General features: G+C 40.4%; 1 protein-coding gene across 1 annotated transcript; it reads right to left on the bottom strand.

Moving 5' to 3' along the window:
* Positions 1-6,560: 6,560 nt before the first annotated feature.
* phlda2 (pleckstrin homology-like domain, family A, member 2) lies at positions 6,561-7,547 on the bottom strand. Its single transcript, XM_047348639.1, has 2 exons — positions 7,006-7,547; positions 6,561-6,896 (listed from the first exon to the last, which is right to left on the bottom strand). The coding sequence occupies exon 1, from the start codon at positions 7,447-7,449 to the stop codon at positions 7,045-7,047; it is 405 nt and encodes a 134-aa protein (XP_047204595.1). The 5' UTR covers positions 7,450-7,547; the 3' UTR covers positions 6,561-6,896; positions 7,006-7,044.
* Positions 7,548-16,923: the final 9,376 nt, after the last annotated feature.

Genomic DNA, 16,923 nt, shown 5'->3' with positions numbered 1-16,923 from the left:
ACCTGATTCCTGCATACAGGCAGAAACTAAAGCTCTGCAAACTTGTTGTGAGGACGACAAGGAAGTGGAGCAGTGAGGCTGTGGAGAATCTCCAGGCGTGTTTAGGCTGTACAGACTGGGATGTGTTCAGGACTACTACCAACAGTCTGGACGAGTTCACAGAGGCTGTGACTTCCTACATCAGCTTCTGTGAGGACAGCTGTGTACCATCATGCACCAGGGTGAGTTACAACAACAACAAACCCTGGTTCACAGCTAAACTCAGAAGGTTAAGACTGGATAAGGAAGAGGCCTTCAGGAGTGGGGACAAAGACATATACAGAGAGGCAAAGTACAAGTTTGGCAAGGCAGTGAAAGAGGCCAAACGACTGTACTCTGAGAAGCTCCAAAACCAGTTCTCAGCCAACGACTCTGCGTCTGTCTGGAAAGGGCTCAAGCAAATCACCAACTACAAGCCGAAAGCCCCCCACTCCATCAACGACCGACGCCTCGCCAACGACCTGAACGAGTTCTACTGCCGCTTTGAAAGACAAAGGGACAGTCCTGCCACCATCCCCCACGACGCCCCCCAACAGCTGCAGCCACAATCCACCACCCCCACCTCCCCAACCTCAAGAGGGGCCTTGGCACCTCCAACCCCCACCCTGAAGTTCCCCCCCACCAGCCCCCTACCCACGCCGAGGACGGCTCTTTCCGTCCAGGAGAGGGACGTCAACAAACTCTTCAGGAGACAGAACCCCCGGAAAGCTGCTGGTCCGGATTCTGTCTCACCAGCCAGCCTGAAGCACTGCGCTGATCAGCTGTCTCCAGTCTTCACAGACATTTTTAACACCTCACTGGAGACATGTCATGTGCCAGCCTGCTTCAAGTCCTCCACCATCGTCCCTGTTCCCAAGACGCCAAGGACCACAGGGCTTAATGACTTCAGACCCGTCGCCCTGACCTCTGTGGTGATGAAGTCCTTTGAGCGCCTTGTGCTCTCACACCTAAAAGACATCACCGACCCCCTCCTTGACCCCCTGCAGTTTGCCTACAGAGCCAACAGGTCTGTAGATGATGCAGTCAACCTAGCCCTTCACTTCATCCTCCGGCACCTGGACTCCACAGGAACCTACGCCAGGATCCTGTTTGTGGATTTCAGCTCTGCCTTCAACACCATCGTCCCAGTTCTGCTACAGGAGAAGCTCTCCCAGCTGACTGTGCCCGACTCCACCTGCAAGTGGATCACTGACTTCCTGTCTGACAGGAAGCAGCGCGTGAGGCTGGGGAAGCACGTCTCTGTCTCCCTGACCATCAGCACCGGTTCCCCCCAAGGCTGTGTTCTCTCTCCTCTGCTCTTCTCCCTTTACACCAACAGCTGCACCTCCAGTCACCAGTCTGTCAAGCTTCTGAAGTTTGCGGACGACACCACCCTGATCGGACTCATCTGATGGTGACGAGTCTGCGTACAGATGGGAGGTGGACCATCTGTTGGACTGGTGCAGCCAGAACAACCTTGAGCTCAACGCTCTAAAGACAGTGGAGATGGTTGTGGACTTCAGGCAGAACCCAGCCCCACCTGCCCCCATCACCCTCTGTGACTCCACAATTGACACTGTGGAATATTTCCGCTTCCTGGGAACCATCATCTCCCAGGATCTCAAGTGGGAGCCAAACATCAAGAAAGCCCAGCAGAGGATGTTCTTCCTGTGGCAGCTGAAGAAATTCAACCTGCCAAAGACTATGATGGTGCACTTCTACACAGCCATCATTGAGTCCATCCTCACCTCCTCCATCACCATCTGGTACGCCGCTGCTACAGCCAAGGATAAGGGCAGACTGCAGCGTGTCATTCGGTCTGCTGAGAAGGTGATTGGCTGCAGTCTACTGTCGCTCCAGGAACTGTACACCTCCAGGACCCTGAAGCGGGCAGGGAAGATTCTGGCTGATCCCTCCCACCCTGGTCACAGACTCTTTGAGACTCTCCTCTCTGGCAGGAGGCTGCGGTCCATCCGGACCAAAACCTCACGCCACAAGAACAGTTTTTTCCCATCTGCCACCAGCCTGGTTAACAAAGCCCGGAAACCACCCTGACACTGTCCCTTTCCCCCATACCCCCCCTTTTTTTGCTGACAGGACACCCGTAACTTGTAACTCTATGCGTTACATTAACGCTCAGCATGGACTCCTGCTTTACTTGCACAATGATCACCTGCACTGTTGTATTGCTCTTGCATCTTATACTGCTCTATATTTACTCTCACTCACTTAAAACTGTGCACATATATTTATATTATATTGTAGATATGTTTATACTGTTTAATTTGTATTGTATTGCACCGACTACGCCAAAACAAATTCCTTGTATGTCCAAAAACGTACTTGGCAATAAAGCTTTTCTGATTCTGATTCTGATCCTTTTTGTTCCTTAACGATTCAGACACTAAAACTGCAAAAGTACAAAATGAAATGAAATGACCCGCACCTGAATTAAAATAGTAATAAGAAAGAAGCAAAAAAAAAAACAAAAAAACCTCAAGGATTAATTTAAATGGAAATAGAACAGACTAAAGCCAAAAAGCGATAAGAAAAGATTCACAAGCTGAAGCTACTGTGTGGATCAAATAATACAAATAGAGACGTTTCAAAAGGATTAAGGATATATACTTGAACTTGATTGAGCAAAATGCTGGACTGTAAGGCAGATCATGATGACTGAGTCCCAGCTGGTTACTGATCTGGGCTGATAATATATTTGGGGCAATCCAGAGGACTGTTTTGACTGATAACCATCTACCAGTTTCTGAAAGCTGCTGCTCTTCTATCAAATATGTTTACAAGAAGATTTACTCATATTCTGTGTGCAGGAATTCACATGCAAAAACAAACTGTTGCCAATACTACCCACTTTATTTTCCTGATTTAAATGATTTTGGTAACTTGTCCAACATCACCAACCATACAGTTCACACAAGGGGAAGCCACACATATCTTTGAACCATAAGAATTTGGATTTGAGCGCTGATTCAGCAAGGTTCATCTTGATGCTTCAGTTTAGAAACAGAATTTAGGCTTGAAGGCAGTGAGAAAGTGATGGGTATTTAAAAGTAGGTGTGTGTGTGCGCGCTGGGGGGGGGGGCATTTGGTATAATCTAAAACAACATGCACTGGTGAATTATTTTTTCTTGCACTTTCCTTATAAAAGAAAAGCCATGTTGAGACAGACTGCTACTTAAAGAGCTGCATTAATGTGTAATATAGGCCTTGGTCAGAATTAATAAGTTACCACTGTTAGGGATTAGAAGAGAGCTTGAGTGGGAGTGTTGTTGCATTTATCTGGATGATGAAACAACGTGAAACATGTTTCTTCCAGCCGTCACTGCCCTGCCTCTTCTTATCAGCCTGGCGTCTTCTGTTTACAATAAATACCTCTAAATGACTAATTCTGTCACGCTCACGTCTTAAAGGAAAAAAAACACCCCAGAAGATTTTCAGAATATGTCAGACCTTGGATTCCACACCGTTAATGTTGTGCTGCCATATGCATGTAATGACGAACCTTGGCCCAAGTGCATAACAAGGCTGCCTCACAGGATGTTTATGAAGCCTAAAACCAGAGAAGAAGATCTGGTCTCAGTTGCTTTGAATGGAGGCAGGAAATGCTTACTGCATATAATATGCCGAGATGTAGAGTCGATTGAGACAACTGCTACAAAGAGTCAAAATGTTGAGAACCAGAAGGATGTATCTAAAATAAGCTCCCATGGTGGGTCACTTACAGCTCTGGCGACAAAAACCTGTGCCCTTTGGATCAGAGGCCAAAGGTGCATATTTATATATGTTTGTGTGTATGTAAGATTAACGTGGTGCCAATTTGTGAAGCAGTATTTTTAGATTTAAAGAAGACCCGTCCACTTCTGTAATACTCTACAGATCAAGTCTTTGATGCATTCATTGTAGCATGATCCCACTTCAAAGCTGCGCACATGGATGAGATCCGACGGGGGGAGGAGGGGACCGACAATATGCTTTAATTATTCCTGGCAAACAATTCAACTCTGTGTCACCTCTGACCTGTGGGCATATAACACACTTCCCCTCCACACAGGATCCTCAGCTGGAGATAGTAAAGCGTAGAAGGACTTGTGTTGAGCTGTCATTTGAGTTTAGGCTAAAGTCAAAATTCAAATGACAGCCTAACTGAAACTAATTTGTACAAAAACATGACTCTTAGAAGAACTTTCATTTAAATTTAGCTTATCATTTGTTTGTATTTTGTTTCTAAGCCACATTGCAAGGGAGCCAGACTCCCTTGGGTAATAGTTCTGTGGGAATCTGAAGCCCTTGAGGCTCTACTTCCAACTTTGGTTGGTTTTTCACTCGTTTGTAAAATCTGAACATTTTAGGATTTTTTTTTTTATTGGTAGCTATTTAACTTACCACCTATAAATCATTAAATCATAAAGAGGTAAAAAAACAAGCAATGTTCAATGCATTGTTTATATATCACAGGCAATTTTGCAATTTGCAGGGCATTTTAAGCTGGCTGCCACAAAAAGACAATCTGATCCTAATTCTTTTACTGAATCTATGAAAAATACCAATGATAAGATACTCTGAAAGACAAAATAATAATTTTAGGAACAACAAGGTGATTCCAAAACATATATTAGGTGAAATCCTACAGCAGACTAAACAATGAACTGAAGGATGATGGATTTCTCAGGTCCTGTGTTTCAGATATAGTTTCTCTGGTGTGTGGATGCAGGGTGTTTTAGGCCTGACACTCAACCTTGTTACTCATTACTAATATTTTTAACCTCATCCTGAGGAGTATGTCACAGTCAGGGACCAGAAGAAAAGTCCATAGAAAATCAAGACCATTTTAGATTATTATAAGAAAGTCTGACTCAACTCAAGTAAGCAAAGTAAAAGGAAAGTAGCGGAAGTAGAGGAAAATATTCATCGTTCAAAACAGTCTAAACTATAAAACAGAATTTGTTAGCGTTGGCAATATTAGTCATTTCCTTGGCAAAAGAACATAACTGAATCAGTTGGTTCAGTCAGCTGTTATTTGCTTGTATCATGTGTTATGTTCTGCAGAGTATAAGATGGATACAGCAAAATGTAAGACTTGTGGTCGAGAAACTTTCTTTGTTGCAGCGAAAATTTTGGTTTCATCCATCTTTAGCTGGTTTAGTGAAAAAGCTAATGCTAAATTTAAGCTTGTTAGCAATCAGAGCATCGTAACCCTGAGGTGGTCGTTGCTGATGAACAGCACATCTTAGCTGCCGCTGTCAGAAAAATGCTCTACATGCTACTTTGTTAGAATAGATTTTTTAAAGTTTTACACTATTACAGTAATGTATTATTCCTTAATGACAAACTAATTCTTACCAGAGGATTTCCCGAAATAAAAAGGATCCAGCATAGGGTGTCTGTTGTGTTAGAGACGTGCATCCAATAAAATGTGTTTGAGCACGCTGATGACTGATCTTGACCAGGTCATTCTAGATTGAGATATTTAAACACCACTATTTAATCTGTTGGTTTCATATTGTTAAATGTACAGATGGTTCACGCTTAAAATGTAGAATCTATTTTAGTTAAAGTAGAATAATCAATATCAGTAAAATGATCTTAAAAATTGGTAGATTTTAACAAAAAGTTATTTAAGCAGAAATTTGTGGGAATTTAATTGTCTAACTTTTCCCGGGTCCATTCCACCTCTTACCAGTTGTCTGAAGGAGATAGGCACCAGCCACCCAGGTGCAACCCTGCAAAAAATATAGGCCTGGAAAATGGATGGATGTGTCTTTTAGCTGTTAAATTTAAATAATTTCTCTTAAAGTACTGAATGAAATCTGCCCAAATAAAATCTGGTAAATGATAGAATATAACCAAAAAATCATTAACAGTGTTAGTTGAATGTAACAAGAGGGGATTGTAAGGTCATACTATCTAACCATACCTTTTAAAACAGCATAATTTAAGTCTTTTCATTAGGTACCAATTAGGGCAGTTATAAAATCACATGACTCCAGAGTAACTTTTTTAATTACTTTGGCATGTACTTTATCTCTGAACAGATATGGACTAAATAAACCACAATTGATTAGACAGATCCTGTCCTTCAGCTTTTGCTCCCAGAATAGCATACTCCAATTAGGTAAATAAACCACACCAAGAACTGCAAATACAGGCAAGTTCTTTAATACATTTACTCATTTTCTTTGAACCCATTCATTTTATACTTCCATTATCAGATTGCACCAGTCCAGGAACCATAAAAGCCACACCTTGGAAGCAGGTGTGTTCAGATACACAATTAAGTCTTCAAAGTGTCCGTCAGTTATGACTCAGGTCTCAAACTTTATACTTGACGCCAGAGGGAAGAGGGACTTTCCTGTCATACACTCCCTTTTTTTTTTTTTTTTTACAGTTGCATATGTGGCATTTAAGAAATACTGCTGGTGAAAGGTATCCGTACGTGTCAGATATGCCTTTCCCCCTTAGTCATGCGGGCCCAAAGGGATGTTAACAGACCTTAACAAGAGGAAACAAGTAAAAAACAAACAAAATTATGTCAAAAGCAAATCGATATTTATTTAAATAAATACATTTAAGCACAAAAATAATTTAAACACAATAGTTTGCCAGTAACACCATACATCCTGGAAACAAAATAAATTAGCATGGTTTCAGGCGCCGTCTCTCTAAAGAGTAAACATGAAATAGTTCTGACGGTTCAAGTGTTCAGTCCGCTTTTTAAGCTTCTGAAAGTACGCGTGTCGGTTTGGATCAGTTGTCCCGTCTGAGAGAGCTCAATCCCAAACAGTCCTTCATCTCTGGACCGGATGACCTAGTCTTCCTTTTTGGTCCGTTTTTTTTTTTTTCCTCAATGGTCCGTGTAGACTCTAGAGAAGGTTAAAAAAAAATCGTGTTATAGGTTCGCGTTTAAAGCAGTTTTATCCATAATATTTATATTCATTTACAGTGTGATCCAAATGCTGGAGCGTCTCTCACCATATTTGGAGTAGTTCCGAGCCTGCGCCCTGGAGCGGCTCAAGGCGCCCTGGCCATGCGCCTCTCCTGTCCGGGCGATGCGCTCTCGTTGTCTTGGCGCGTCTTAAAGTCCTGGAGGGCCTTTCTGTTCTGGTAATCAATCAGGGCCATGGCGATCTCTGCGTTCCAGCAGTTCTGCTCCAGGGAGCACCGGAAATCGATCTCTTTGTCATCGTTGGTCACGATGGTAAAATAGATGAACCTGCAGGTGCGCTCCACGCAGTCCACCTTCTTGATGGACTGAAGCTTGAGCTCTTTGCCCTTCGAGCGCTTCTGCGTGTCCGCGTAGATGTTGAGGCTGTCCTTGGTCAGGACACACGTCTTTTTCTTCCAGAACTGGAGGAGGTTTTCACTCCTCTTCTCCAGCTCTCCCTCCTTGATGATCGCCTCTGCTGACATTTTCATAACTTTTGTCGGGCCGGTTACTGAGCGCACTCCTCCTTTGCTTTTCCGTCCGAAGACCTCGAGCTTGTCCGTAGTAATCCAGAAGGTGGCTGTGAATGAAAGAGGCTCCCTGGGTTTTTATAGTCTCTGCCCCTCCCTCTTTACGTCAGCTGCTGTTTGGGAACGCAGCTGCCAGAGGAGTATTCAAGGCTGTGTGGGCGGAAGCTGTGGCGCATGCAGGTGGGGGAGGAAGTGGACCTAATTACGCTGCCGACATGTTAATTTGTAATCCACATCCCACTGTGGAGTTTGTCCAAATATTTTCCCACTCTGCAGTAATCCCCAGATGTACACACAAACCGATCTTCTGGGGGCATGTATCAAAGTTAATGAGAATCGTAATAATTTCAGGTCAGGCAAAGCATTATGACCACCTACCAGGGGATTCTTTTTTCCCTATCTGCCACATATGAACTTGACTGGCACATTCTAAATCCATGAAGTAAAATATTATGTCGTCCCATCCTTTGTGGTGATAACAGCTTGCTGGTTTATGTGGGAAGGTTTATGAAAGTGTTTAAAGGAGTTTTGACCATTCTTCATGAACTGCATGAGGTCATACTGATGTTGGATGAAAGCTTCATCCCAAAGGTTTTGAGGTAGGGCCAGTAAAGTTTTTCCACATCTAACCTGTTCACCCAGTCGTCTAACCATTCCAATTTTACCCCTTGCCAAACTAAAATTATTATACTTGCAAATGTTTCCTTATTCTAGCACATCAGCTTTCAGGAAAAAATGCCCACTTGATGCCTAATATATTTAACCGATTCACAGGTGCCTCGGTGAAGAGATAAGCAGCTTTTCTCACTTCACTTGTTGTACGTCCAACAAATGAAGTCCCACTTTCTAATTACCTGCTAAAAATTTCAAATGTGTCTTGTTTTAAAAGGCAGACAATAGTTATCCATTCTCTTTAGTTGGCAAACTTTGCCACCCACTCTTGTGATTCCTTAACAGGCAGACTAAATTTGCTTCTGCTCAATAAATGTTATTATTCCAGTCTGTGAATGTCAAACCAAAAACAGCAACAGTGCCAAAAACTGCCAAGTGTTAACACCAAGGTTACCACTGATGGCACTTGGGATGTCTTTAGAAGCCCTGAGAAAAAAAGAGTCCTTAGTGTGTTTCAATCTAAAAGAGAAATAGTCGTAAATATATCCCATCTTCCTAGTATGAACTGAAGTGGACAACAGTGAACTAAGAGCAACTGCTAGTGGCTAATTATGGATCCAGGATTGACACCGCAACTCCAGATTTTAGCTGCAAGCAGGAAACCATAGAGATATGATCATTGCTGTGTTTTGTGGCACATCAATTAGTAACACAGACTAAAACTGCATGTCTCATGCCTTATAAAACACCAAATGAACATGTTCACTAACAGAGGTTTACAGCACTGTGTCTGTAAAATAATTAAGTGATATACAAACCGTCAGAAATGCAAATAACTGCTTATTATTGAAGCCGTGCACTGGGTTTTAAACATTTGGCAGCCATATTGGATTTTGAGAACAGAGTTGTGGAGAAAGCTCACAATTTCCTACCTGACATTAAAACTTAAAACTTTATTGGACCTTCCTGTTTTTTTTTTCTATTTGAAAATTAGAACTTTCAATTTCTCAGTCCAAATATAATGCACAATTCTTCAACCAAACTGGTGTTAATGAAGAAAAACTGTATATTTATCCTGGTTTTGTGAAAAAATACAATCAACACTAACACCAATACTAACTGTTAAGAAAAGGATGTCTTAGAACCACTAAGTGAAGAGATTCAGAACATCCATCTACTGTCTTATTCTCACGGGGTCGCAAGGGTAGCTGGTGCCTATCTCCAGCTGTCATGGGGCGAGAGGCAGGACAAACCCTGGACAGGTTGCCGGTCAATCAGAGGGCAAAACTGATATACTCATACCTAAGAGCAGTTTAGAGAGACCATTTAACCTAACAGTCATGTTATTGGACCGTGGGAAGAAGCCGGAGTAGCCGGAGAGAACCCATGGCGAGATCATGCAAACTCCATGCAGGGGTCCTGGGATTAGAACCCAGGACCCACTAGCTACAGTATTTTGAACTTTTATAGTAAAACTGAAAAAGAACACTTATTTTCCAAGTTACATGTAAACTAATCCTAAAAAAATGAGTTATTTACCAACAGATAACTGAATGTTCAGTTAATGATCAGCTGAAAGTTAAATAGAACAATTCAGGGCCTCTTAACTAACCAAACAATACTTTATATTAATTAATGTAGGGTACTATGAACCTTTCTGTAGCACCTAATGAATAGAAGCTATAGCTTTCTCTATTGGCAAGTCATTAAAAAGTAGTTATAAGATTAATTGCCTGTTATTAAGTGGACACCTGTTTGATCTTTGGCCATTTCATGCTTAGTTTGCTTTTAATCAATCCTGAGCTAATCATCAATTAACATGAATAAATTTACCATTGAGTTATGATTTATCAGGCATTTCATCTACATTAGTTTGTCGTTAGGATTCTGTGTAGCTGAGCAACTTTTTGGTGCTCTTATTGCAACGTATTATGAAAACAGCACTGCTTGCAAGATGATTTAAGTCTAATTAAAGAGTATTCTTCTGTCAAGAAAATTACAATACAAGGTTCTAAGGGAGTTTAGTGGAGCAAATCTTTATAAATATCTTCTCTACATTCATAATGAGTGTTAAAACATTATATTTCTTTTTATTTACACAGTACTACAAGCCAGAAAGTCAAGTACAAGTAGCTTTAAATGTTCAGCATATTTAAATAAAAGTTGTTTTACTAAGATAAATAAATTCACTGGGGCAGACTTAAGTCTGAATTAATAATTTCTGTACTGGTGAGACATTTTACTGTTAAGTTGAATCACTAAATATGGATGAATTCCCTAAAAGAATCCAAAGATTTTTCTAGATTTTACCAGTTTTATATCATTTAGATACAGAGTGAGAAATGAAACAGGGAAATGAAAGCTATATGAATAAACTTGAATGCCCTTTGATGTCACTCCTGAGGTGTGGCTGCTTTCTTATCAGAATGACATCAACCACTCCCCACTGTGTGCTCCTTTAAGGGCTCCTGACCACAGGGTCACCCTGCCGGTCAGCTGACTGACTTGGTCCTGGCTCTTCGTGTCAGACTGACAGGAACAAACGTCAGCTGAGAGTCACTGAGCTCCTTCAGGCGGTGTCAGACAGTCAGCAGAAGGCTAGTTGTTACAAAGCCCGTCTCATTGAGTCTTTATCTGCAAACTGTGGGGTCCTGCTTGGGTGGAGTTAAAATATACAACAGCAACCATATCTTTTTGTTTTAGATGAATATAAAAAATGTGTGTCCGGTTTGCAAAAAGTAATAGTAGATCTGCTCTGGAGTATGTTTCATATAATTTTTAGATCTCTGTTCTTTGTAGCTGGTATTACACTTAATCAGTGATGCCAACAAGTTTATTCAGATGAACAAGTTCATGAGTAAACATTTTCTATGACCTTTAAAGCTTAACAAGGCCGCTTTTTTATTGAGAAACTACAACTAACCACGACTCCTGGCGTTTTGGACCAACTTTACAACCCTACATCACAAACAAATTGTGAAATTCTCTAAGTGAGCACAACAGGATTAAACTGCTTATTTTTCTGAAGCTTGATTATGAAAACAAACGACCCAGGGCCTAAAGAGATAGTTAAGATTAGCAGTCAGAGTGCTACATCAGTAGACAGATGTAATATTGCAGTGAGTTTATATAAAAGTGAATAAAACTTAATCTGAGCTATTTAGAAAAACTCAAACTGAAACATCACGTACTAAACCCCTGTATTAGTGGATATTAAACATCTACACTCACACAAAAGATCGATAAGTTTGTCACTGTTGTCTCAGCAGAACAATCTCGAAGTTGCAACATTATGTTTGTTGAGGCTGCTAGCTGTATCTGCCTAATCAACTGATCATCAGTGCATCAGGAATGGGCCATTTGCTTGCTGTAGCACAGACGACAACCAAAATCAAAAGGTTTGCTACCATCTCGGCTGTACTGGCTACTCTCAGTTGAGGCAGATTTGTAATGAAGCAACAAGGACATTATTTGGCTGAGAAAACACATCAATCTAAAATGGTCCCTTGTAAGCTTCTGTATCTCAATCTCGAAAGATTTTGGTTGCTTTGGTTTTGATTCCCTGTCATTTTGTCATTTTATTTTTAATTTCAGATTCTTGTGTTTGTTAATGTTCTGTTTAATTATTATTTTACTCATTGCTGTGTTTTACCATACTGTAAGGTGTTTGAGTTTTTGAGTTTCTTTTGTGTCGTTTTCTTCATTTCCCTGTTGTTATGTTCTCTTAGGTGCTCCCACTTTAGTTTATTTCTTTGTGTATTAGTTTCTTAGTTTATTTTTGTGTTCTTTGTACTTTTAGATTTATTCCTGTTAATTCTCTTAGACATTTCCCTGGGTATCTTTGCTTCTATTCTGCCCTGGTTCTGCCTCAGCTGTTCCATATTATCACCTGATTGCTCTCACCTGCACTCTATGCCTTTCCCCACACTTCCATCAGTATATAAGCTTTCTGGGTCCCAGTACTCACTGCTGGATTTTCCCGTTGCCATGCCCGTTATCTCCCGTCTTCTTCCCAGTGTTCGCCTGTGACTCTGCCACTTTCCTGGTCCTATTTCCTTATGCTACTTTAAGCTTTCGGTTCTTAATTTATAATGACTTTGTTGATCCTACACTTCAGTCTATTCCACAACACATGCCTGTTCACTCATTTTCTCCTGTGTTCCTTTGTAGTATTTGCTAGTTGCTAGTCTCTGTTGTATTTCAAGCCATTTTCCCTTCACACCTTAGTTCATGCTCCCTGCAGCTGCTACACATTCAGGTAATTAGACTCACCTGTTCTTTGTTCTGCTCATCTCAGTATATATGCCCTCTGTTTTGCTCTGTTTCGTTTTTGTGTTCTATGTGTTGTCTTATGATTTGAACCTTTTTGCTGCCTTTATTCCTTGTTTGTATAAGTTTTGAACTCTTTGTTTTTCATAAAATCCTCAGTTTTCTCAGGATTATTTTTGTCTCCTTCCTGCTTTTTGGCCCTCCACCAACACAGAACATGACAGAGTATAATATAGGGTTGTGTCTCACAAATTTAAACCTTTTGGTTTGACTTGGTTTAAAATGCTAAATTCAGCTAAAATTTACACATCCTACAAGCTGTTGCCTTACACTGCTCTAAGGACTTATTCACTTCTTTATAAACTCACTGTTATATGACATCTTTCTACCACAACTACATGGGAAATATTACTAATAACCCCACACACACACACACACACACTTATTTGAACCAGGAAAACTAAAACCTTTTGCTAAGTTGCACCTGCTTGCCCGGTTCTGCATGCACTATGAAGAACAAGGAGGGGGCCTATAATTACAGAAGGATTACTGATTTTGTTATGCAAACACTGAAATAAGGAGAGTATGTTGAAGAAAAACACTGAAATAGTGTGCTAAATTTGACAACTAAATTTGTAACCATTACTCCTGAAAATGGGTACCCTTAACTGAAAGATTTTTTTAGTTAATGTTGCCCTTAAATAAAATTTGGGATTACTTTAAAAAGCAGTGCATTAACACTGCAGTGCTTTTAAAGTAACTTTAATTGCAAATGTAACATCAGTGGGCCATTGTTTGCTCCAAATGTCAGTTGTTTCTGTTGTCACGAATGAGGTAACCAAAACCAGCATGTAAAGGGGATGTGATAACGCAATTAAAATGCAATAATGTTGCACTCCTCTTTTTGCTAGCACCTAACGACTTTAAAAAAAGACGTTATTTGTTATGAATTCTCTAGTTGTAAAATGTATTTAGTTTTAGCCCGTATGAATTTAAATCATTAATCATGGTTTTGGGAATTTTGAACTCGTACAATGCTGCCCTTCACTCAGCCGCAACTTTGGAGATTAAAAGGAACCAAAGACAAAACCCAAGTGAATCATTTTAAACATTTCTATCCCTGAATATTTGTTGACACAGGAGCAGGATGTGGTGGTCAGCGCTCTGCTCTGACCTCAAAGAAGACAAAAGCACACGTGTGCAGAGAGTCCAACAGCCTGCTGGCTTCTGTAGAGTGAAAAGGCACCTCCGCCTCCACACCTCCTTCCTTTCCCTTCCCTTTGTTACTGGGAACTCTTTCTTTGTTATCTGGCGGTGTTTGTTTGAGGTGAAGTGTGTGTGTTTGAGTTTTTGTTCGCTGGAGTATTGTGGTGGAAGCTCACACACATGCCCAGGCAATGACTCAAGTCAGTGATGATATTTGGAGAGGTTTGCTTACCAAAGGAAAGTCAGGGGTTTTTATGTATGGTGTGTCACTCTATGCATGTTTCCGTGTATGGATAATATTTATGACTGATTATTGTTTGTTTAGTGAATCTGTCAACCGGAGATGTTTCAATCTAGAAAAGGTTGACATGTAAAAGAGGGAGTACAGACAAATATTGTTGGTAATTCTGTTAATATTTTGTATGACCCTCTTTTGCCAGTAGAACAGTACTTAGTCTTCTCTTACAACATTTCACAAGGTTCAAGCAAGGAAAGAGGGATCTTTGACCATTCCTCATTGTACATTCTCTCAAAATCATCTTGGGTCGTTTCTTATGCTTGCATCTCTTCAGCTCACCTGACAGGTTTTCTATAGGATTTAGGTCTGGGGACTGACAAGGCCGTCTAAGAGGGTTGAATCTGTTTGTGTTGATTTGGCCGTATGGACTGAATCAGTATCCTGCTAAAAGACACAAAGATGATCAGCTTCAGGTTTCCAAAAGAGTTCATTGCCTTATTTAACATTTCAAAAACTTCTTGGTGCTATTCACTGTAACGAGGTTCCCTGAACGTTTAAAAGAAAAATAGGCCCACAGCATCACAAATCATCCACCATACTTAAATGTGGCCATCAGGTGTTCATCCACATATTTATACTTTTGTTTTCATGCAAAACTTACCTGGACTGTTTGTTGCAAGTAAACAGCTCCAGTTTAAGTCCTTTAGAGTTAAGCAAACCTTATGTTTACGTTGTAAAACATGGAGTTTTCATAGTTATGTAATGGTAGGACAGAAAAGGCTTAGTTCTTGTACCTCTCTCCAAATACTGCTTGGTACGTAAAGGTTCTTATGGAGACTTGGTGACATAAAGATGACCCTCTTTGCTGCAGTGCTCCAACAGTGAGCTTGGGTGATTTCTCCTTCCCTTATCATGCTACAAACTATGCGTGGTGGCAGAATAAATGTCGGCCTTTGTCCAGCATATAGTGGAAAGTGGAGCCTCTGTATTATTTCATAGAAACAGAAAGACATTGCGTATCCTATTAAAAATACTTTAAAGTACATGAAAATCCTACAGTTACATCGGCTGTTTGGGATGCTAACATTGTGCCACTGGTGATTTTGTAAAAACAAATATTTCTGACCATTGGATTTTCCCCACTGAATAAATTTTGTTCAAATTATTGATAAAAATATGTGATTTAGGACTTTTTACACATCTTTACCAACAATATTATCCACCTTCGTATGCATAAGGTTACATTAAGGCCACTGTACACTTTACATATACACACCCTTTAATAAAGTGAAGCTAGATGATATAAGACCTTAATAATGCCAGTTCACTCTGCAGCAACAATAAAACTTGAATGTTTCACCACTTTTTTCTGTTATCCCAGATTGTGGGAAAGTACAACTATCTCTGGAGGCGATTGGCTCATGCGGAGGATCTCCGGATGTGTGTTGTGACAACCTCGAGTTCAAATCAGTGCCCTCAGGATCTCGGTGTCTCTGCACAGACTAAACAGACCTATTGAGAGGAAGTCAGATAGTGCATCACCTGCAACAACTAAGGAGGGCTTTAAAAATTATTGCAGAAAAAATAAGGATCAAGGTCAAAAAACGGAACCTTTTGCTTGTGTTTTTTTTCACCATGATTACTACAGAGTGGTGCAGCCTTGCAGGCATGGGCACATGGGTGTGACAAGACGGCGAGTGGAAGGACCAGAAAGTCCTGGAGCTTGGAGGACATGTCGAGGCTTGAAGCTGCAGTGTTTACTGTGAGCCTTATAAACAACACTAAGCAAACCCTGGTACAAATCATTTAAGTTGAAAATAAAATGATATGTGTTAGGAAGTCCTATTTACTGGAACACAAATGCAGTGTAACATAATACTGGACTTCAGGGATCTAATTAGAGATCTGATCAGTCATATGCAACGCTAACATGGCTTCTTATTAAACTACAGTGAACCGAAATTTTATTTAAATTCTACAATTTATCAATTGAAACTAATTAAATCTGCTGACACAAAACTGCTGGGGAGCGAAATGTTAAAGTTACAACAACACTAAACTCTGAGGCTTTAATACTAGCTATAAATGTTCGTCTCTGTTTATGGTTGCAGAAAAAAATACAATTTATAAAAAAGTGACATGCAAATCGTATGATGTGTTCAACAAATGTTGCATTTGAGAAATAGGAAATAAAATTATGGCTTATCTTTCCTTTATCCTCCAGTTCAAGTTTTTCTCCCAATGAGTCAGACGTTCTTGTAATTTTTGAAAGTGTTTGGGGTGAAAAATGCTCAAACCCTTCTGGGAGTTTCTCTTAAAGTTCTTCCTTGGACTTTGGACGCTATTTCATTTTAAAGCACATTTTCAGTTGATTTTTTTGTTTGTTAGGGCATTTAACTCAGATTTATGAATCATACAAGCATCAACAAGGCTCATAAACCTGAGGGATTAACCTGTGTTATGTCTGCACATAACAGAAAACTTGGCAAATGTCTAAGATAACACAGCTTAACGCATAAAACAGTATTTTTAGCACCAACAAAATGATTCTCAAAGAGTGATTACCTAAAACTTGGCATTAAAGTAGATCCCTCAGTTGCTGTGTCAGGTCTTTAGATGTCGTTTAGATGGTGCTCATCTTTTGTCTTCCACTTTCCTTATTTTTTAAGGACATGCAGAACATTATACCGTCCTTATACAAAGACCAGAAAATTTGTTAAAAAAACAAAAACAAAAGAAAAACTTTGTAAGTCCTTCATAAGACCTGAAGACCCTAAACATTATAAGAAACTACAAAACATAAACAAGTTGGGGAGTTAAAAAACTTTGCCTCCCTCTAACATCAATCTATACATAGACCACCAAACAACGGGGATCAGTATGGATGAGCTGCTCTTGATGGGTCATTGACAAATCCTGCAGAGCCCGCAGGTAACAGCTGCTGACTCTCACATGCACCCGCATTCATTGAAAACCCATTCATCCACTTCTTCTTGCTCTCACATACCCTTGTGATGAGACTCTCCAGCTATTTGAGGCATTGTTCTGATAAACCCTCTGTGCATGTGTGTGTGTGTATGCGTGTGTGTGTGCGTGTTTGAGCGTGTGTA

Source organism: Girardinichthys multiradiatus, chromosome 2, assembly GCF_021462225.1.
Source record: "Girardinichthys multiradiatus isolate DD_20200921_A chromosome 2, DD_fGirMul_XY1, whole genome shotgun sequence".
Taxonomy (NCBI): Eukaryota; Metazoa; Chordata; class Actinopteri; order Cyprinodontiformes; family Goodeidae; genus Girardinichthys; species Girardinichthys multiradiatus.
This window is presented reverse-complemented; position numbering and strand designations above follow the sequence as displayed.